The sequence below is a fragment of the Callorhinchus milii genome, unplaced genomic scaffold, assembly GCF_018977255.1.
Source record: "Callorhinchus milii isolate IMCB2004 unplaced genomic scaffold, IMCB_Cmil_1.0 Scaffold4, whole genome shotgun sequence".
Classification (NCBI taxonomy): domain Eukaryota; kingdom Metazoa; phylum Chordata; class Chondrichthyes; order Chimaeriformes; family Callorhinchidae; genus Callorhinchus; species Callorhinchus milii.
In genome coordinates this window covers 79845081-79868257 of record NW_024704745.1, presented here as the reverse complement: position 1 = coordinate 79868257, position 23177 = coordinate 79845081, and the positions used below count along the sequence as shown (strand labels likewise).

Below are 23177 nucleotides of genomic sequence, written 5' to 3'. Positions count from 1 at the left end.
TCTCAGTGTCAGTCTCTCAGTGTCAGTCTCTCAGTGTCAGTCTCTCAGTGTCAGTCTCAGTGTCAGTCTCTCGGTGTCAGTCTCTCGGTGTCAGTCACAGTGTCAGTCTCTCAGTGTCAGTCTCTCAGTGTCAGTCTCTCAGTGTCAGTCTCTCAGTGTCAGTCTCAGTGTCAGTCTCTCAGTGTCAGTCTCTCGGTGTCAGTCTCTCAGTGTCAGTCTCTCAGTGTCAGTCTCTCAGTGTCAGTCTCTCAGTGTCGTCAGTCTTGTCGTTCAATCTCTTCCATTTCTTAAATTTTTAGAATATATTTAGTGATTGTCTGCCAGTCTGGCTCAGTGCGTAGGGCTCTTTCTTGCCTCTGAGTCAGAAGGTTGTGAGTTCAAGCTCCCACGTCAGTTCTTGGAATCACATAGTCTAAGCTGACGCACCAATGCAGCGCTGGGGTGTGTGTTTCATTATCGGAGATGCCGTCCTTCAGTCGGGACGTGAAACTGAGATCCCATCCCTGTTCAGGTTGTCGTTAATGATCGCGCAGAACTATTCGAAAAGAGAAGGGAGTTACTCTCTCCCAGTGTCCTGACCAACAATCAGCCGAATAAAATTAATAATATATAAGTCTTCCATTTGATACAGCGCCTTATCATTTCCTCGAGATGTCTCAAAGCGCTTCACAGAATATACTGTAAAGTGAATTGACTGTACATTTGTGGGAGAAACGTGGCAACCAATTGCGCACAGCAGCGTCCCACAAACAGTCGTGGTGATCGATTTATTATTGTTCTTTTTCTTGTTGGATTATTATCAGGTGTGTGGAGTAAGGAAACTTGCCCAAAGTTTTGCCCTGCCCGGCCAGGAATCGAACCCAGGTCCTCTCGCTTGCCAGGCGAGTGCTGTAGCCACTGAGCTACAGGACGCCAGTGATTGGTCACTGATTTCATGGCGGTTTGTGGGACATTGCTGTGCGTTACTGGCTCTGCTGTAGTTTTCATACTTCAGGCAGAGCCGACGATTGATGGACAATCTATGGTTCTCCACTGGTGCGTTGGGTTCAAAAGTAGAACCCCCCCCTCCCCTCCCCAGGGATCAGGGAGGGGTAACTGCTACATTGTTGAATGTGACCTTAAACTGAGGTCCCATCTGTACCTGTTCAGGTGGACTTTAAAGGTCTCGCGACACTATTGGAAAAGGGAGTTTCTCCCTCTCTCCCGCTGTCCTGGCCAACAAATAAATTTGGTCACTTACTTCATGGCTGTTTGTGGGACAGTCACAGTCACTAAAGTCACTAAAATACAGTATATCCCGATAGGTTTGCTTTGAGACGTTCTCCTGAAATGAAAGGTGCTATATCAAATGCAAGGATTATTATTGTTATTATTTTTCACAAAGGAGCAGGAGGAGGCCATTCAGCCCATGGACTCTGTTCCTCCAGTTTACAGCATAGAAGGAGGCCATTTGGCCCATCGTGGAATATGACTAGTCTTTTGGTCCCGTTTCCCAGTCTGGAGTGGGAGTGATGAGCCATGTGACTTACTTCCAGTCTCCTAACCCCTCAACTCCATGATCATACTTTCAGCCACTAATTACCCACTGAGCCTCTGCCTCAGTCCCTCCACCTTGTCCCCTCTTTCCCTATCTTCCAATTATATCTGAAGACTTCCTCTTCAACCATGTCTTCGGTCACCTCCCCTCTCTCCCCGGCTCGGTCAGGCTCCGCCACTGTTAATCGCTCCGAGATGCTATCTTGTGTGACCCGCGATGATGTGAATGACCAATTTTATAAGCCAGGACACCGCAGAGAAACTGCTTCTCTTTTCAAATAGTGCCGCTTGACCTTCAACCAGAACAGGCACAGACGAGAGGGGGGGGGGGAGCGTGGGCAGTGTTCGGTTTAATGTCTCATCCGAAGGACAGCACCTCCGACAATGAGCCACCCCCCTCCATCAGTCAGCTGTGTGACCTCCCAAGTCCCGACATGAGGGCTTGAACCCTCAGCCATGCAGTTGACACAGTCAGCTGAGCAAAGTCGCATCAGAGACAACAGGCGCCAGGCTGTCAGACAGGGAGAGTCTGCAGTGCTATTTTTGTGTGGGGATCGGGTGGTGTGCGGGGAAGGAAGAGGGAACATATGTTGGCTGTGATGTGACCGTAGTTATTGAATTAATGTCTTGCACCTCACCGGCTGATAGCAGCGATTCCTCGAAAAAAGAACAAACTGAGTCGTCATTTACTGGGAAGAGCAAGAGAACGAGCAGAGATTCTGAGTGCGGAGACTTCAGTTGTTCTGATAATAATAATCTCATACAGCGCTTATCACGCCATTGAGACGTCTCAAAGCGCTTCATAGAATATAACAACAACTTGCATTTACATAGCGCCCTCACACAGATAACGTCTCAGAGCGCTTATACTGTAAAGAGGATTGACTGTGTGTACTTTGCGAGTGAAACATGACAGCCATTTGCGAGCAACAATGTCCCACAAACAGTCGTGGATTGAGTGATTATCATTATTTATTTATTTGAGGGGATTATTACTTCTGGCGATCCGCCAATCGAATAACAAGCGGGTTCCTACTCACTGCCGGGTAAACAGAGGCGTGTGTGTGGAGTAAGGATACTCACCTAAGCTTTCGACCTGCCCAGGAATCAAACTCGGGACCCTTCGCTTGTGAGGCGAGTGCACTAACCACTAACGCTATGGGACTCCAAACGAATGGCTACTGTCTGCACTGTAAATTTCTATAAATATCGGAAAAACCTGTCTAACAGCCAAATGGTTTCTTTGTGTTGTTGGCAGATCTTCCAGGAAAAGGACGTTTCTAATTATTCCTCTCAGCTGATCGTCAGCACGCCAGACAAAGCTGAAATGTCAGCACCTCTTTGACGGATCACTGAACATGAGAAAAAAACACACTATTTCACATTTCCTGAGTAAATAATAGTAAGAACTGAATTATAATAATAATAATAATCCTTGCATTCTAGTTAGTGCATTATCACAATATCCAGACATCTCGAAATGCTCCACCGGCTTTGATTTGGGTTTTGTAGAGAGATTGTATATTGTCAGTGGACGCGACAGCCAATTTGCACACAGCAGCATCCCCACAAACAGCCACGGTGTGAATGACCAATTGTTTACCTGGAGGATTGTCGGCCAGGTCACCAGGAGAGAGGAACTCCCTTCTCTTTCTCGAATAGCCCCGAGGGTTCTTTAAGGTTATAAGAACATAAGAACGTGAGAATTGCCAGACGAAAGAGGACCGAGGTCCATCCAGTTGGCCTTCCACCATCCTGGCAATCGCTTGACATGTCATGTCCCAAACTATCCCTGAACTATCCACCTGAACCGGGATGGACAAGACCTTGGGTTAATGTCTCGTCTGAAAGACGGCACCTCTGACAATGCAGTGCGCTCCCAGCACTACATTGTAGCATCAGCTTATTGTCTTGATGTGGGGCTTGAACCCACAGGCCTTTGACTCAGAGGCAAGAGCGCTACTGACTGAGCCAGGCCGACATTTTCCTGCAGGAAGTCCTGCGGTGCTAACCAAAAAAAAAAGGCAATTTCGCTCTCCCAGTGTCCTGGCCAACAATCCCCCACTCATTTGCTTCACGGCTGTTAGTGGGGACTTTGCTGTTCACAAATCAGCTGACGTGTTTGTCTACACAATACACACATACTACAATTCAATGAAAACCTGTGGGGCTTTGAGATGTTGCAAGGATTATTTTGTGATCAGCAATCAGCTGTGAGTGTTAAGTAATCCGAGACCCTGCTCTGTGTGAAGGCCGCTATATAAATGCAAGTTTTTTTGTTGTTGTGGGTATGTGAGTGCAAGTATGTGTGTGTATGTTCATGTGTGTGTGTGTGCATGTGTGTGAGTTCATAGAATAATACAGCACAAAAGGAAGCCATTCGGACCATTATGTCTGTGCCGGCACTTTGAAAACAGATATCCAACTCAATTTCATTCCCCCCCTCTCTCCCCATAGCCCTGATAAACCCCACTCCCCCCGCTCTCTCCCCATAGCCCTGATCAACCCCACTCCCCCCCTCTCTCCCATAGCCCTGATCAACCCCACTCCCCCGCTCTCTCCCCATAGCCCTGATCAACCCCACTCCCCGCTCTCTCCCCATAGCCCTGATCAACCCCACTCCCCCGCTCTCTCCCCATAGCCCTGATCAACCCCCCTCTCTCCCCATAGCCCTGATCAACCCCCCGCTCTCTCCCATAGCCCTGATCAACCCCACTCCCCCGCTCTCTCCCCATAGCCCTGATCAACCCCACTCTCTCCACATAGCCCTGATCAACCCCACTCCCCCCTCTCTCCCATAGCCCTGATCAACCCACTCCCCCACTCTCTCCCCATAGCCCTGATCAACCCCACTCCCCCACTCTCTCCCCATAGCCCTGATCAACCCCACTCCCCCGCTCTCTCCCCATAGCCCTGATCAACCCCTCTCCCCCCATGCTCTCCTCATAGCCCTGATCAACCCCACTCCCCACTCTCTCCCATAGCCCTGATCAACCCCACTACCCCGCTCTCTCCCCATAGCCCTGATCAACCCCTCTCCCCCCATGCTCTCCTCATAGCCCTGCAAACTCGTCTTCTCCAAATAGCAATTTACTTAAAAATTGTTATTGAATCGGTTCCCACCGGCCTTTCAGGCAATGCATTTCAGATCCAAAAACTTGCTGCGTGAAAAAAATTCTCCTCACCTGTTTTATCAACTATTTTAAATTGGTGCCCTCGGGTTACCAACCCACCCACCAGTGGAAACAGTTTCTCCTGTTCACCCTATCGAATCCCCTCATAAGTTTGAAAACTTCTTTTAAATCTCCTCTTAACCTTCTCTGCTCCAAAGAGAATAATCCTCGCTTCTCTGCCTCTCCTGATAACTGAAGTCCCTTATTCCTGGTACCATTCTGGTCAATCTCCTTTACACCCTCTCCAATGCCTTGACGTCCTTCCTAAAATGTGATGCCGAGGACTGAACCCAGTCTCTCGCTGAGGCCTAATCCACCTTTAATAAAACCTCTATCTACCTGTCCGGCCACCTTCAAAGATTTACTGTATGAACCCCCAGGTTTCTCTGTTCCTTCACTCCCTTTAAGATTGTACCATCAGTTTATACTGCCTCAACTCATCTTCCTCCCAAAATATGGGAATATACTTTGCATTTCTCCACATTAAATTTCATCTGCCACGTGTCCGCCCATCTTACCAGTCTGTCTATGTCGTGTTGCAGTCTGTTACTATCCTCCTCACTATTTACTACATTCTGAGGTTTTTTGTGTGTGTGTGAGTGCACGTGTGTGTGAACTCTTATTGAAATCTGAATGTCTCTTGACAGGTCCGCAGGGAAGAGCGGGCGTGAGATGGGCAGTATGGCGTTGCTCTCCATGGTGCTGATCGTGTCTCTCAGCCTCCCAGGACCGGTGCTCTCCTGTCCTCAGCTCTGTGCCTGCTATTTCCCCACCGAGGTTCACTGCACTTTCAGATCTCTCACCACTGTGCCTGTCGGCATATCAAAACATGTGGAAAGAATCAATCTGGGGTTCGTATCTGCCTGGTGGTCTCATATCTAAAGGGGAGGATGAGAGTGAGAGTGAGAGAGAGAGAGGGAGGGGTGAGGGAGCAAGAGAGGAGGGGTGGGGGAGCCCAATAATTACCATCCTATATAATTGCCAAACATGTTTTCATTCACGCGGAACTTATGCTTAGAGGCCGTATGGCAACAATTTGACTATTTTTTTGTTTGAAGAGATTTTCTTTTGAAGAGGGAATGAGATCCATCTCTCTGCCGGATGCAATATCTCGTTCGAAGGCCTGGAATCGGTTGCCTTAAAATGAACGATTCTGACATGTTAATACCTCGATAAAAATTCTTCGATCCAGATTTAAATTGGGAGCCCGTTTCATGCGCAGAACATAAAGTGGTGCTGCCTTTTTTTAAGGGGTTCAGCTGGGCGTCTGACACACATGGAGACCCATCAGTGAGATTAAGAGTATGTGAACCAGACTGAGAGTTCCACATGTGTGCACACCCAACACATGGGAATTTCTCTGTATCTGGAATGGAACATTCTCTCTCTCTTTCTCTCTCTCTCTCTCTCTCTCTCTCTCGCTGCAGGACACGGTCCGCTTAACTAATTCTGGAGAGTATTATAATTATGATAATCCTCTCAATTGATATAGCGCTTTAGCACATTATCAACATGGCTGAAAGTACTTTGCAGAAAATACTTTAAGCGTAGTGACTGTGTATTTTGCGGTCTGTATATTATATTTACGCCTGTGGTCACAAGCCTGTCTGACTCTCCCGTTCTCCTGCAGCTTTAACAGCATACAGTCTGTGAGTGAGACGTCGTTCTCAGGACTGGATAAGCTGGAGCTCCTCATGCTGCACGGCAACGATATCCAGATGATCCCCGATCGAGCCTTCCGTGATCTGCACTCACTGCAGGTAAGCACTCCGTACAGGCAAGTTGTCGTTGTCATTGTAAAACATCACAGAGTGACAGCGAGCGAGAGGACCCGGGTTCGATTCCTGAACAGGGTGAAACGTTAAGCAAGTTTCCTTACTCCACACACACGCCCCTGTTTATCTAGCAGTAAGTAGTCGATTGGCGGATTGCTTTCTGGGGTAATAATCCCTCCAAAAATATTGTGGTCACTCAATCCGTGACTATTTGTTGTGACACTACCGGGCCGAATTGGCTGCTGCGTTTCGCCCACAAAATACACAGTTGATCCACTCTACAGTGTATTCCGTGAAACGCTTTGAAATGTCTCAACAATGCTTTGCATTTATGTAGGGCTTCAAAGTGCTTCGCAGGATTTTACTATGAAGTGTATTAACTGTGTGTTTTGCGGGTGCAGCCAATTTGCACACAGCAACATCCCTCGCAATCAGCCACAAAGTGAACGGCCGATCATATCAACGGGAGATTGTCAACCTGGACACCAAGAGAGAGAAACCACCCTATCTTTGTGAATAGTGCTGAGAAATCTTTAACATCTACATCCAGTGCACGTCCGACAACAATTTCCACCACCACCCCGCCCCCGACCACCGCCCCCAGCGCTGCATTGGAGCCAAGATTATGTGAGTTCAAAGTGCTGACATGGGGGGCTTGAATTGAGCTGCTTATGGTAATTATCATTCAAAAGGTTCTTTCAAGAACCACAGACTAAATAAATTTCCCCCTCCCCTCTCATCCTTCCATCTTGAAAGGTTGCCTTATAATTAACTTAGATTCTTCAATCCAGACTTAGCGTGGAAGCCTGTTTTATGCACATGCTCAAAGTCTGTGTTTTTCTGGTTGAGAGGGAGTGCGCATTCCATTCCACGGGGACGTTTCCCTGCGTAGGCGGCAGACATATGTAAAGCTCTCAGTCTGGTTCGGATACTTTTGAAGCATTTTAATTTAAACATCTTAAAAGATTTTTGGGAACACAGAGGTTTCTCTCTCCCAGTGTCCTGGCCAACAATCCTCGCAAATTAAAATTGTGTGTGTGTCGGAGGCGGGCTAAGTAAACTGCCATCGAACCCAACAGTTGTAATTCCAAACATAGAAACAGGAGCCCATTTATCCCCTCGAGCCTGATTCGCAATTCTATAAGATCATGGCTAATCTGTTCTGGCTCAGTGGGTATCTCTCTCTCTCTCTCTCGCTCGCTCGCTCTCTTGCCTCTGAGTCAGAAGGTTGTGGGTTCAAGCCCCAACGTCAGGTCTAGGAATCACACAGTCTAAGCTGAGGCTCCACGGCAGTGCTGGGGGTTGTTGCATTGTCGGAGGTGCTGTCCTTCTGATGGGACATTAAGCCGAGGTCCCGACTGCCTGTTCAGGTGGATGTTAGCGATCCAGTGGTGCTGTTGGAAAAGAGAGCGGAGTTTATCCCATGTCCTGGTCAACAATCTCCCATTTAAAATTGGTCATTCAAGTGTCAGAAAGCTTTAGGGACCTTCAACCATTACAACCTAATTGTAAATTATAATTTGTTATATCTCAGTAGCAGTTATTGTAAATGCAACACACGGGGAGAAGGGAACAGAAGGTTATCGGCTACGAGTGCTTGCACTGTAACACTCTGTGCACCAATCTATGCATAATACTTACTTTCGAGCCAGTGTCCTGGAGTGGTTGGAGCACTCACTTCGCAAGCGAGAGGATCTGGGTTTGATTCCCGGGCAGGGCGAAACCTTGGGCAAGTTTCCTTTCTCCACACGTCTCTGTTTACAGCAGTGAGTAGGAACCCGGTTATTAGTCAAGTGGCGGATCGCTTTTCTGGGGGTAATAATCCCTTCAACAAAAAAATAATAATTGGCCACAACTCTTTGTGCGACGCTGCAGTGCACAATTGGCTGCCGCGTTTCGCCCACAAAAATATACAGTCAATTCACTTTGCAGTATATTCTGTGAAGCGCTTTGAGACGTCTCGAAGGCGTGAAAAGGCGCTGTATCAAATGCCAGGATTATTATTTATTATTACGATAGGTGCTGAAAATGAGCTACAACAAAGTGGATGTGATAACAGGGAAGACATTCCGGGGCTTGAGGAGTGTACTGAGACTCCACGCTGACCACAACAGGATCAGGTTCATCCATCCGGGCGCGTTCTATGGCCTGACCTCCCTCAAGCTGCTCCACCTGGAGGGAAACCGCCTTGGCCGGCTCCACCCCAGGACCTTTGTCACCTTCTCCTTCCTGCAGTACTTTGACGTCTCGTCCATCAAACACCTTTACCTGTCGGACAATTCCATACGAAGCCTTCCTCACCGCATGTTCCGATCGATGCCCCAGCTTGAAAGTATCTACCTGCACGGGAACCCCTGGGAGTGTGACTGTCGGCTCAGGTGGCTGATGGACTGGGAGAAGGAGGCTGGAGGTACGTGGGCATGTTAGTGATACCATATATTCCTGATAGCTCGACCCTGGCTTAACTTGGTAGAGTTCTTGCCTGGCAAGCGAGAGGACCTGGGTTCGATTCCCGGGCAAGACGAAATGTTGGGCAAGTTTCCTTACTCCACACGCCTCTGTTTACCAGCAGTCAGTAGGAATCTGATTGTTAGTTGATTGGCGGATTGCTTTTACAGGAATGCTAATCCCTTAAAACAAATTATAAATAATAATAATTTGGTCACGACTGTTTGTGCGACGCTGCTGTGGGCAATTGGCTGCAGGTTTCGCCCATAAATTATATAGTCAATTTATTTTACAGTATATTCTGTGAAGCGCTTTGAGTCATCTCGAAGATGTGATAAGGCGCTGTGTCAAATGCCAGGATTATTATTATTATTACTTATCACTATATTTTTGTAACGTGTCCAGCGATTGGATGAAAGGAGACAGTCGGAGGGATGAAAAATCTCGGAACACTCGGAACAAGACCCTCATCCATTGCCGTACCTATCTGACCCGTTCGGACCCCCACTTCTCTGCCCATTCTCTTCGCTCAGCTAACTCTCTCACTCCAGTCCACGTGCTTTCAGTCACTACTTCCCTAAACTCTGTCCCTCCCTGCTTCAATCCCTCTGCCTTGCCCCCACCTCCCTCTTTGGCCATCTTCACATATGTCAACAACAACTTGCATTTATATGGGCGCATTTATATAGCGCCCTTCACGCAGGGTAGCGTGCTGGAGCACTTAGAGGCACCTCTAAAGACTTTCCTCTCTTACCACATTGACACATGAGGTGACATGTGCTCCGAGACCCCACCCCACAATGAAGTGAAAATTGTTGTTAAGAGAAATTAGATAAATTACTTTTAGGAAATAATATCTTGGGATAAAGTATATAGCTTGACAAGTGTGTAGAGAAACTATTTCTTCTGGTGGGGAATCCAGAACAAGGGGGCATAATCTTAAAATCAAAGGCCGGTGGGAATCTGGAACTCTCTCCCCCAAAAGGCTGTGGATTCTGTGTGGATCTATTCACATTGTCCAGACTGAGGGGGAGAGATGTTTGTCAGGTCAGGGGATCAGGGGATATGGGGCAAAGGCGGGTAATTGGAGTGGAGGTACAGATCAGCCGTGATCTTATAGAATGGGGGAACAGGCTCGAGGGGCTGAATGGCCTCCTCCTCTCCCTATATTTCTATGTAAGTGACTGCCAAAATGATGCAAGGCGAACTGGCTGGACCGTGGCCTTCTTCCTTTTAGCAAATCTTATTTATTGATTGACAAATGGTATTAATTTTGAGTGGTTTCTCCATCGACAGGTCCCGTGAAGTGCAAAAAAGACCGGACGTACGCCAGCGGGCACCTTTGCTCAGTGTGCAGCAAGCCCGAGCACTTAGCGGGGACGGAGCTTTCCAAACTGCGAGCCTCTGACGTGGAGTGTCGGAAACCCAGCATCCGGTCACCGCTGAAGAAGCTCAGCAACGTCACCGGCACCGGGTGGCGAGAGGAGGTCGAGACAGAGGACTTGGCTGAGCCAGACTATCGGCCTCTGACGGGGGAGGTAGCTATGAATCTAACAGACCGTCACGGGGGAAACAGGGTGGAGCTGAGGTGCCAGGTCACCGGGCCAGAGGAACCCGGCACACGGACCCGCTGGGAGCTCCCGGGCAATGGCGCTGTGGCTGTGAGGGTGAGCGTGAACCTGACGGTGGAGCTGGTTTGTGCAGTTGACTGGGAGCAGTTGTCGAGGGTGTGGACACTGATCGCTTATTACAGCGAGGAGGTGCCATTGACTTTACGGAGGGTCGACATGACGGAGAGTGGGGCGCGGTACTGGCAGGATGAGGGCACTGACTACCGCACGGGCGGCGTGAAGGCCGACTTACTGGCTCGACCGGCCTGGCTGATGCAGCCGTCGATGGCAATGCGGTTAGACAGGAGGCGCACCACGGGAAACCATGCCGTGCTGTCTCTGGCCACCTCGCTGTACCGGAGATTTACCGGCGCCGGTGATGATCTGGAGCTGGTGAAGCGGCCTTGGGTGCTGATCGGAGAGACCCTCACGGAGCACGTGGTGTTACCGGGGGCCATGTTGCGGCTGAACTGTCCAGCGGTGACCCCCACCTCCTCCTCATCCACCTCCTCCTCCACCGATTCCGGTGATGGACAGCCGAGCGTGGAGTGGACATTACCGGACGGCACCGCGGTGCGGGCTCCCTATGTCACGGCTGATAACCGGCTGAGCGCCACGGCGACCGGTCTGCTCACCATCAGGGCGGTGGATGGCCGCGACTCGGGCCCATATCGCTGCACGCGGCGGGTGGAGGGTGACTGGGACTCGGTGACGTACCGGGTGGCAGTGTTGTCGTTGGAGTCGGAGCCGACGTCGAGGGTGGAGAGGCCGGTGATGGTCCGCGCCCGGCCAGGAGAGGCCGTCTCCCTGCCCTGTGCCGCCCTCGCTGTGCCCGAGGCCCGGCTGAGTTGGCTGCTCCCTGACAACCGTGTGGTGTCGGCTCCTAACGGCACGCTGGAAGTGGAGGCCGGTTTGCGCGGCGGCCGCTACACATGCGTGGCCGTTAACCGTTATGGGGCCGACTCGTTCTCCGTGCGGCTGCTGGTGGACAAGCCCATCCGGCCCAGTCGGGTGTCAGGCCCCAGGGTCTTGGTGAGGCCCGTGCCCCGGGAGCGGGAGGGCTCGGGCGGGGAGGAGGCAGCGGCAGTGTTCGGCGAGGTCAGAGCCCAGCGCCGGGGTAGCACCAGGAGGTTACACAGGAGGCCGGGTGGCAACCTCAAACCCAGGCCCAGGTTTCGGCCTAGGCCTAGGCCCGACCCCAGGCCTGGGAATAGCTCGCGGCTCAGGGCAGCCGAGGGCCGGAGGCGGGTGGGTTGGGGGAGGAGGAGGAGGCCGAGCGGGTCGACGAGGAAGATCGATCCACAGCGCTGGGCAGACATTTTGGCCAGGGTCAGGGGGAAAGCAGCCTCAGAGGCCACTCAGGCCCCTCAGCCAGGGAAGGTGCCAGGCCCCGGGTGGGGGAAGGGGGAAGGGGAGGAAGGGTCAGGGGAGGGATTGAGGCTGTCTGAGGAGGGGTTGATGGAGGAGGCAGTGTTAAGAGGCCAAGATGGGCCGGAGGGCAGCGGTGAGGTTGGCCTGGGGGAAAGGCCACTGGGAGGAGGTGGACACGACACCAGGGTCATCACTAAACCAGCCGGGCACGGCAACCAGAGAGCCAGGCAACGTCCTGTGGCCTTTCCCGGTGCTACAACCCACCCGACCAGCTTAACCGGAGCTGCTACCACCATCGCCGCAACCAACAAAGACACAACTGGTCTAATCAAGCCTCCAACCACCGTCACCGGGACATCTACTAGTGTAACCGGGGTTTTCACCATCACGACTGGTACAACTCGACCAGCTACCACCGCGGCCGAAACATCTACTGGCATAATCGGGGCTGGCACCACGGGCACCACAACGGGTGGGATGACCAGCGTAACCGACGCTCCAACTCCCACCCCGGAGGTGGCTACCGAGCCTCGGGTCACTACGGCAGAAGCGCTTGCGGGTTTAGGGTTAAGTGGTACCACATCAGCCCAGACGCTCACGAGTCCAACCCCCTCCACAACCAAAGCATCTGCTGCCGTCGCTGGAGCCAAGGAAACCACCGCGGCTGCCGCTGATGCCATGGCAACGCCCCAGCTCAGGCTCCGCATCACCGCAGCATCTGCCGAACCCACCGGCCCCTCCGTCTCCCCGCCAGCTCTCACAGCCACCCTCAGACCCGCGGCCAGGGGCAACGGCGCCCGCCGCCTCCCCAGGAAACGTCTGCCCGGCCACAGGCGGTACCGGCCCAACAGGTACCGGCACAGACCACGGTTCCGCCCGGCAGCCAGGAGGACACCAGCGCCGCCACTGGGCACAATTGGGACCTCGGCAACAGCAGAGCCGGGGACTGCGTCAACGGCGGTGGTGACAGTGGGCAGAGAAACGCAGGGCTTCCGTGCCCAACCGGGGAGAGAGTCGCCGTCCGTGCCCCCCAGCAGCTCAGACCCACCTCGCCCGGTCACCGGGAGCTCAACGGCAAAACTCACCTCAACGGCAATGACAGCCCCGAGCTTCACCGCAACCAGCCGACCGGCAACGGCCAACGGCTCCCGGGGTCGGCCGCCCTCGGAGGCACAGAGCACTGCAAAGGGTGTCGTCGCCAATGTCTCTGAGCCACAGTCCCGGCCATTCCCCTCCTCCCCCACAGAACCGCAGCGGCGACCTCACCCCAGCCAGGTGTCACCGGGCGGCCGGGCTCTGGGCACCGCTCGCCCGGCACCTCTGCCGCGGTCGGTCACGTCTCCTGAGGCTCCGCTCAAGTCGAACGGCAGCACGGGATTCGCCGCTGGTGGCATCACTGGACCGCCGTGGCACGCGGGACCCACCGCGGTGACCAGTCTGCCTCACGGCACCGGAGACCCCGAGACCGAGGGGGTCGACCCGCCGTTTCCCCCGAACACATCAACTGCCCCCACCAGAGAGCTGCCAGTGATCGGGGGTGGGCTGGGTGGTGCTGCCCCAACACGGGAGGGTCAGACGGGCTCCACGAGGGGTCCTGAGCTTACACCCGGCACTAAGTCCGAGACGGACCCGGCGCCTGGCACCACGGTCCCCGAGATCGTCACAGGAAGAGCCGCCACCAATCCCCATCGTCAGATCCCGGGCACCGGGATTACCCCCCACCCTCTCACCACCAGCCCCAACGCCGGCACGAGGGGAGATCCCGAGACCACCCACCCGCTGACCGGCCACCCGCCCGCGAGCGATGCCCACACAGACCAAGGAGAGCGACGTCGAGGGGCTTCACAGATCCCACCCACGTTTGGCCGTGAAGACATGTCCACTACATCAAGACCGGTCCCCAGTCTTAGCGCTCCGAGAGAAAGCTCCCCCAGACCCCATGCCCCCAAAGAAAGCTCCCCCAGACCCCATGCCCCCAAAGAAAGCTCCCCTAGACCCCATGCCCCCGAAAAAAGCTCTCCCAAAGAAAGTTCTCTTGAATCGAGTTCCCCCAAAGAAAGTTCTCTTGAACCTAGTACCCCCAAAGAAAGTTATCTTGAACCCAGTACCCCCAAAGAAAGTTATCTTGAACCCAGTACCCCCAAAGAAAGTTCTCTGGAACCCAGTACTCCCAAAGCAAGTTCTCTAGAACCCAGTTCCCCCAACGAAAATTCTCTTGAACCCAGTTCCCCCAGAGAAAGTTCTCTTGAACCCAGTTCCCCCAACGAAAATTCTCTTGAACCCAGTTCCCACAAAGAAAGTTCTCTTGAAACCAGTTCCCCCAGAGAAAGTTCTCTTGAACCCAGTTCCCCCAGAGAAAGCTCCCCCAGACCCCATTCCCCCAAAGAAAGTTCCCCCAAAGAAAGCTCCACAAGTTCCCATTCCCCAAAGAAAGCTCCCTCATAGAAAGTTACCCTGGACCCAGCTCTCCCAGAGAAACCTCCCCCAGACCCCATTCCCCAAAAGAAAGTTCCCCCAGAGACAGCTCCCCTGGACCCACTTCCCCAAGAGAAAGTTCCCCAAAAGAAAGTCCCCCCAGACCCAGCCCCCCCAGAGAAAGTCCTGCCATAACAATCTCCCCCACCAGAAACACTCTCCCGCCCAGCGCTGTGGCCACGGCAACCACGCACTTGTACAGAGTCACGTTGCTGAACAGAAAGCCACCTCGTTTCCCCACGATACCTCAGGTCAGAGAGTCGATGGCTCACAAGTCCTCCAGAGGGTCTCAGCCTCTCCCCGGCCTCAGAGCAGCAGCAAAGGGCAAACCCAAGATTACCAGCAGACACCTCCACACCGTGTCCGTGCAGGCGGGCAAGGACGCCAGGCTTCCCTGCAGTGCCACCGGGGAGCCCAAACCGTGGATATCCTGGACCAAAGTGCCGACCGGTAAGAGAGAGTTTGGCCAAGAGAAATAAGGTGGACCTTTGTACGTCATGGAGACTCCTGTAGCTCAGTCGTTAGAGCACTCGCCTCGTAACCCGGGTTTGATTCCCGTTCAGGGCAAAACCTTAGGCAAGTTTCCTTACTCCACACGCCTCTGTTTACAGCAGTGAGTAGGAACCCGGTTGTTAGTTGATTGGCGGATCGTTTTCTGGGGGTAATAATCCCTTCACCCCAAAAATTGGTCACTCAATCCACGACTGTTTGTGAGACCCCGCTGTGCGCAATTGGTTGTCTGATTTTGCCCACAAAATTTACAGTCACTCCACTTTACAGTGTATCCTGTGAAGCGCTTTGAGACGTCTCAAAGACATGATGAGGCGCTATGTCAAATGCCAGGATCATCATTATTATTATATATTCTGTGTAACTTGAGGGTGGCTCAAACACAGCCAAAACAGGAGGTGATCAGCACCAAGAACACAGATTAAAACTAAACACTGCAGAAAGTGAGTGCTTAGGAGCACTTCAATCCGTGTCTTTGGGCACAACCATTGTAAAAATAATCTTCATAATAATATTATTGATAATAGTAATCCTTGTACTGTATTTGATAAAAATAGGTGCCAGCCTGGCTCAGTTGGTAGCGCTTTTGTCTCTGAGTCACAAGTCTTGGGCTCAAGCCCCCGAGTCTTAGCCGAAGGCGGCATCTCTGACAATGCAACACGCGCCCCCACTCCCCCCAGCACCGCACTGGAGCGTCAGCTTGGACTGTGATTCCAAGTCCTGACGTGGGGGCTTGAACCCACAACCTTCTGACTCAGAGGTGAGAGAGAGCGATACCCACTGAGTCAGAGTCATACAGAGGTTCCTGGAGACAATCGGGATAAAGCCAGAGACAAGATTTATACCACCAGAGATGTTTTGTTGGTTAAGCGCACAGTAATGAGCTTTCAAGCAAATACTTTAAACATCTGCGGCTTTTTAGAGGTTAAGAGCATTTCAATAGCGCAGACACGACAATCGTAAAAAGGATAAGCACAGAAGGAAGCTATTTGGCTCATCTTCTCTGTGCCAGGCTAACTCTGGCCTCCCCTCCCCTGCCCAATGTAGTGCAACCCACTGCTTAACACATACATCTGTGCAGTAGACCTTGAAAATCAATCCATGATTGAAGAATGAGCAGTCTTTCAATATAAACGTTGGCCAAGTTTCCTTACTCCACACGCCTCTGGTTACCCAGCAGTAAGTAGGAGCCTGGTTATTAGTCGATTGGTGGATCGCTTTTCCGGGAGTAATAAACCCTTCAAAAAAATTTGAAAAGATAATAATTTGGTCACTCGATCCACGACTGTGTGTGGGGCACTGCTGTGCGCAATTGGCTGAGATAGCGCTCTTGTCTCTTGAGTCAGAAGGTTGTGGGTTCAAGCCCCCAAGTTGGAGTCTTTGGAAACAGTCTAGTCTGAGGCTCCGGTGTAGTGCTGGGGGAGAGGGCTGTGTTCGGATGAGGTGTTAATCCCAGGTCCCGTCTGCCTGTTCAGGTGGATGTTAAAGATCCCGCGACGCTATTCGAAAAGAGAAGGGATTTCTCCCTCCCAGTGTCCTGGCCAACTATCCCCAGAATAGACTCAGTCACTCACTCCGTGGCTGTTTGTGGGACATTGTTCTGTGCACATTGCCTGCCATGTTTTACCCACAAAATACACCGTCACTCCACTTGACAGTATATCCTGTGAAGCGCTTTCAGATGTCTCAACGATGTGATAAGGCGCTATATCAAAAAGGCAACGATTATTATTGGACTTTACCGTTCTGTATATCCTGTGAAACACTTTGAGACATACCTCGAACTACATCGAATGCAAGAATGTAGGGTCTGTGTGTTTGTAGATGAACACGACAGTCAATTTTGCCCACACTAATGTCCCACAAACAGCCATGATGTGAGTGACCAATTTTACTTGGGGGATTGTCATCCCGGGACACCGGGAGAGAGAAACTCCCTTGTCTTTTACCAATAGTGCCATGGGAATCTTTAACCTCCACCGTCCTTCTCCATCAAGAAGGACGGCATCTCTGACAATGCAGCACTGCACTGGAACGTCAGCCTAGGTTGTGAGTTCAAAATCCTGACGTGGAGCGTGAATTTACGTCCTTCTGATTCAGAGGCACAAGTTCTAGTGACTGAGCTGAGCTGAGATCAAAAATAGAGAGAGAGAGAGAGAGAGAGAGACTGCTCAAATTAGAAATAAGAGGCCATATTGAAGATTTTCACCAGCAGAAACAAAAAGAGAGATCAGAAGATGTTTTCTAACGCACATACTGATAGTTGTCGAAAGATTATCCACCTTGTGGGTAGGGAAATGAACTGAATTAGCTCCAAGTTGAAATATCGGAATTGAGCCAACCCTCTGTGGCAATGGTTCTAGTTGGACAAGCAGCGGGAAAACTTGCCAGACAGCGACATCAATGGCAAGCTGTGAGAATTTAGCTGTTAGACTCTAGCAATTACGCCAACACACGCTCTGGGGTCCCCAACCTGGGCCTAATACTGTCCAGAATTAAATAAAAAGGATGCATCCCTCCAGAAAGAGAGAGAGAGAGAGAGAGTGTGCACGATGCATTCCTACAATCTGGTGGGATGCACAAAATTCTCAGTTCGGTTCAGACACTATATAGTATTGTGATGGGTTTTTGAGTGTGCAGGCACCCGTCCGACCAAAAAATCCCAGTCGGAATGTGGAATGCCTCACCACATATGTGTGTTGAAGCCAAGGCCATCAAAGTAATGAAAGTTGAATTGGATAAATACACAGTTTAATTGGAAAAAGAGAGGGGAGTGGAGTTAGACAGCTCCAGTGGGGGAGCGAGCACCGGCACAGACACAATGGGGAGGGAGAGAGAGAGAGAGAGAGCAGGGAATGGGGTTAGAGTAATAATAATAATCCTTACATTTGATATAGAGCTTCATCATGGCTCTGAGAAATCTCAAAACTCTTCACAGGATATGGTGTAAAGTAAATTGACTGTGTATTTTGTGAGCGAAAAACATCAGCCAATAGTACACAGCAGTGTCTCACAAACAGTCATGGATTGAGTAACCAATTTTTTATTTATGTATTTTTTGGAGGGATTAATACCCGCAGAAAGTGATCTGCCAATCGACTAACAAGCGGGATCCTACTTACTGCGGGTAAACAGACGTGTGTGAAGTAAGGAAACCTGCTTAAGGTTTCGCCCTGTCCGGCAATCAGACATGGGGAGGGAGCAAGGGGAGGGAGCAAGGAATGGGGTTAGAGTAGAGAGCTCCAGTGGGCGAGCAAACCCCAGCACAGACATGATGGGGAGAGAGAGAGATAGAGAGAGAGAGCACGGACTGGGGTTAGAGTAGAGAGCTCCAGTGGGGGAGCGAGCCCCAGCACAGACACGATGGGGAGGGAGCAAGGAATGGGGTTAGAGTAGAGAGCTCCAGTGGGGGAGCAAACCCCAGCACAGACATGATGGGGAGAGAGAGAGATAGAGAGCAGGGAATGGGGTTAGAGTAGAGAGCTGTGGTGGGAGACTGAGCACTTGGTGGCTGGAGGATTCACGCGGCTGTTTGTCTGGCAGGGGCAGCGATGACGGCAAACACCAAGACGCAGCGGTTCAAAGTCCTCCCCGACGGCAGCTTTGCCATCCGGGCGGTGGAACTGCAGGACCGCGGACAGTTCCTGTGCGCCGCCCGCAACCAGCACGGGGTGGACAAGGCTCTGGTCACATTGGTGGTGCTTTCCCAACCGCCCAGAGTCACGGTGCCCCGGCACAGAGAGGCTGCCGTGTACCTGGGGGCCACGTTCACCGCTGACTGCCGCGGAGAGGGTCTGCCTCCTCCCCGCATCTCCTGGCTGCTGCCGGACGGGGCCATGCTGTGGGCACCGTCCCCTCGCCAGGCCGGCCACTCCGCGGTGGTCCTGGCTAACGGCACGCTGGGCGTGACCGAGATCACCTTCTCGAACCGGGGGCTGTACAAGTGCGTGGCCGACAACGGCGCAGGGGTGGACGTGGCCACGGTGAGGCTGCATGTGTCGGCGTTGCCCCCCATCATTGGGCAGAGCAAGGTGGAGAATGTGAGCGTGCCCACCGGGAGGGGGGTACACGTGGACTGCACCGCCAAGGCCGCCCCTGCCCCGAGGATCCGCTGGACGCTGCCCGACGGGACCCAGATCAAACCCTCACAGTTCATCAATGGCAACATCTTTGTCTTCCCCAACGGGACGCTGTACATCAGGAACGCCACCAGCGCTCACAGCGGCCATTACCAGTGTCTGGCCACCAACCTGGTAGGTTTGGCGAGGAGGGGGGTGAGCGTGCGAGTGGAGACTCCCTTGGCCCCCGCCAGGATTATGGCCCCCTCCCCACACAGGGTGGATGTGGCGTACGGAAGCCCCTTACACCTGGACTGCGAGGCCACGGGAGACCCTCACCCCAAGATACTCTGGAGGCTGCCCACCATGAAGCTCGTGGATTCACGTTACAGGTAATAATCACAGAGATAATAATACACTAATAATAATAACAATAATAATAACAACAGTAATAATAACAACAATAATTATAGCAATAATAATAATAACAATAGTAATAATAACAGTAATATTAGCAATAATAACAATAATAATGACAATAGTAATAATAACAATAGTAATATTGATAGTAATTGTAACAATGATGATCATAATAATCTTGCATTTGGTGCAGCTCCTTATCAAGTCAGAAGGATGTCTCAAAGCGCTTCACAGGATTGATTGTCGGCAAACCTGGCAGCGCAGTTGCACACAGCAATGCCAGGAAATGAGTGTCCGGTTTTATTAGGGGGAATTGTTGGCCAGGACACCGAGAGAGAGAAACTCTCTGGTGGGCAGCCAATGTTTGTGAGGCTGATATCAGGATAGACGGGAGAGATTAGGCCATTTTTAGCTCGAGAGATGATGTTTGACAGGGGACCTCATGGAGGTGTTTAAAATTATAAAAGGGTTCGATAAGGTTAACATAAATAGGCTGTTCCCACTGGTTGGGGAATCTTTAAGCCGGAAACACAGTATAAGATAGTGACTAGGATCTAAAAGAGAATTTCGGAGGAACTACTTCACGCAGAGGGTAATGAGATTATGGGAACTCACTTCCCGAAGCAGAGGTTGAATCAGATAACAGATCTGATCCTCCTTGGCTCAAGTCAATGTCTTCTCTCCTGCGACTCTGACCTCTTCAACCTCCCTGGACTATCCTTGAGGCTTACCAAACCCGTACATGTGCCCACAGACAGTCACAAAGGGTAGCACTATGGGATCTTTAACAACCATTTGAACAGGCAGATGAGACCTCAGTGCAATGTCCCGTGTGTACAGTGCTTGGGTTAGACCTTGTCACCGGCCTGGCTTTAGAGATAGTGAGAAGTAGAGCAATGAGGATGGTCCCCGGTGTAGAGGAGTGATTGACGAGCAAGGTTTAGACCAGTTAGGGCTATTTAATCTTGAGAGAAGACAAAATACACAAAATGTATTTTGTGGAGGGGAGGGTGGGTGTCCTGGAGGGTGGAGATTCGATGGGCCAAAGGTTCTTCTTCATCCAAACCAATCTTGTGATCAGGTGATAATAAAAAATAATAATCCTTGCATTGGTTATCGCGCCTTATCACGTCTTTGCGATGTCTCACAGCGCTTCACAGACCATACTGCAAAGTGAAATGAGGGTGAGACGCGGCAGCCAATTTGCGCACAGCAGTGTCCCACAAACAGTCGTGGATTGAGTCACCAAATTCCCATTAATATTTTATTTTTATTTTTTTTGGTGGGGTTAATACCCCCGGAAAAGCAACCCATTAATCAACTAACAACCGAGTTCCTAGTTACTGCTCAGTAAATTTACCGCCCAACTCAATGCTCCATTTGTTTCCTCCCTCCACCCCCCAACTCTCTCTCTCTCTCCCCCCATCTCACGAAGTCACGACGACAGAATCAAGGTGTTCACCAACGGTACGCTCTCGATCGGCGTGGCCACAGACAAGGACCGCGGTGATTACCTGTGCGTGGCCAGGAACCAGATGGGTGATGACTTCCTGGTACAGCGGGTTGGGGTAGCCATGGCTCCGGCCAAAATCCGGCATAAGTCAGAGACAGCCCGGCAACAGGTCACCTACGGCAAAGACCTCCGTGTGGACTGTGAGGCCTCGGGCTTGCCGGACCCCCAGGTTTCCTGGGGCCTGCCGGACGGCACCACCGTCAATAGCCTGGCCGGCCGGAGCCGGCGATATGTGGTGTTCGGCAACGGCTCTCTGTACTTCAACGAGGCCGGGCCCAAGGACGAGGGGGAGTACACGTGCTACGCGGTCAACCAGATCGGCAAGGACGAGATGCGAGTGAGCGTCAAGGTGGTGTCTGAGCCCCCCACCATCCGGGGAGATGAGGGGCCGGCGGTGCTGGAGGTGCCGTACGGCGAGTCCTTCTCCCTGCGGTGTGAGGCCAAGGGGCAGCCACAGCCCTGGCTCGCTTGGTTTTCACCGTTCAACCGTTACATCCCACCCTCGTCCGCCAAATACCGGGTGGGCAATGACGGGACCCTTCTGGTGAGGGACGGGCAGAACACAGACTCCGGTAACTACACGTGTGTGGCCAGGAACGCTGCGGGCGAGGGCAGGCGGGTGGTGACCGTGAGAGTGAGAGCGGAGCCGCCTCGGATCGTCGTCGCAGATCGGCGTCTCTTCTCGGGGGCTGTGACGGAGACAGTGTTGGCCGGTGCCCGCAAGCTGATCGACTGCCAGGCGGAGGGCGTGCCCTCTCCCAGGGTGACCTGGCTCCTGCCCGGTGGAGCGCCGGCCACGCTCACCTCTCACCGCGATGGAGGGAGGGTCACGGTTCACGCCAACGGTACCTTGGACATCCGGAATGCTGGGAGGATGGACGCCGGACGGCTGATGTGCCTCGCCAGCAATAAGGCGGGCAATGCCAAGCTGACAGTGGAGCTGGAGGTGGTGGAGGAGAAACCAGCGGTGAAGCCGTCGTTTGCCGACTCGCCTTCCTCAGCCGGTGTGATCTCGGCAGCCACCGGGGGCAGCACCGTGCGGCTAGACTGCTCCTCCCGGGGCAGCCCGGCTCCCGACACGGTCTGGTACCTGCCGAGTGGCGAGCGCCTGGCAAGCGGGCAGCGTCTGGGCAAGGCTCACCACGGGGCCAACGGCGAGCTCCACATCAGCCAGCCCACCGCGGCCGAGGCCGGCAAGTACCGGTGCGTGGCCAGGAACGTGGCCGGCTCGGCCGAAAGGCTGGTGACGCTGGAGATCAGTCAGGAGCCGGAGCCGCGGAGCCACTACTCAGGGCTGGTGCGGGTGCTGAACGGTGAGAACATGCGGCTGGACTGCGCGGTGGGCGGGGGCCGGGGCCACGCGCGGGTCACCTGGATCCTGCCAAGTGGCACAGTGCTCAGCCGCCCGCAAAGCCTGGGACGCTTCTCCCTCCTACGCAACGGCTCTCTGGCCGTGCGCCACGCCTCGGTGTACGATCGCGGCACCTACCTGTGCCGGGCGTCCGAGGGCCCGGGCGCCCCTCATGCCAGGGTGCCCGTCATCGTGGTGGCTTACCCCCCCCGCATCACCACCGGCCCCGCTCCCGTCACCTACGCCCGGCGGGGAGGGGGCGCCGTGCGGCTAGACTGCGCTGCCACCGGGACCCCCCCGGCCGAGGTGAGCTGGGAGCTGCCGGGCCAGGGCCGGGTGACCTCTGCCAACCGTGGCCGACTGGTGGGCAACAAGTACCTGCACCCCCAGGGGGCGCTCGTCATCCAGAGCCCCACCTCCGGCGACACCGGCTTCTACAGGTGCATCGCCACCAACCTGCTGGGCAGCGACGTCAAGACCACCTATGTCCACGTCTTCTGATTGACACGGCCAATCGTTTCACAGCGTTCGTTACCCCCGTTAACCCTAACCCCACCATCTCGCCCCCCCCCCCCATTAAAGGGCATCTCAATGATCTTCGGGCAACTGGTTCGGACCCCCTCAAACCAGCTTGCTCTCTCTTCCCCCACCCCACACACACATACCCCCCCACACACACACCCCTCCCCACATACACACCCCACACACACACCCCCCGCACACATACAACACACCCAATACACACGCCCCCCCCCACACACACCCTCACCCACACACCCCACAGACGCACACACACCCCCCACACAACTCACGTCCCTGACGCTCCAATGCTGTGGTTGGCGATAGTTGAAGTGTGGGAACGTCAACAGCCAAATTAAAAAAAACACAAAATTCGATTTATGAAACGCTATTTATCTTCCCTTAATATCGTTACCAA

The 23177-nt window shown here is 52.9% G+C and overlaps 1 protein-coding gene across 1 annotated transcript; it reads left to right on the top strand.

The window, feature by feature from the left end:
- Window positions 1–5381: 5381 nt before the first annotated feature.
- mxra5a (matrix-remodelling associated 5a) lies at window positions 5382–22891 on the top strand. Its single transcript, XM_042334438.1, has 8 exons — window positions 5382–5560; window positions 6340–6469; window positions 8504–8894; window positions 10229–11922; window positions 12010–13987; window positions 14419–14838; window positions 18442–19348; window positions 20812–22891. The coding sequence occupies exons 1-8, from the start codon at window positions 5382–5384 to the stop codon at window positions 22739–22741; spliced, it is 7629 nt and encodes a 2542-aa protein (XP_042190372.1). The 3' UTR covers window positions 22742–22891.
- The last annotated feature ends 286 nt before the right edge of the window (window positions 22892–23177 follow it).

What these genes read in the sequence shown, in the direction of transcription:
- mxra5a (XM_042334438.1), top strand. Translation starts at nt 5,382, where the DNA reads ATGGGCAGTATGGCGTTGCTCTCCATGGTGCTGATCGTGTCTCTCAGC. An exon ending in GTGATCTGCACTCACTGCAG is followed by an intron (nt 6,470 to 8,503) that starts GTAAGCACTCCG and finishes TTATTACGATAG; the next exon opens with GTGCTGAAAATGAGCTACAA. An exon ending in AGGCCCCTCAGCCAGGGAAG is followed by an intron (nt 11,923 to 12,009) that starts GTGCCAGGCCCC and finishes TTGATGGAGGAG; the next exon opens with GCAGTGTTAAGAGGCCAAGA.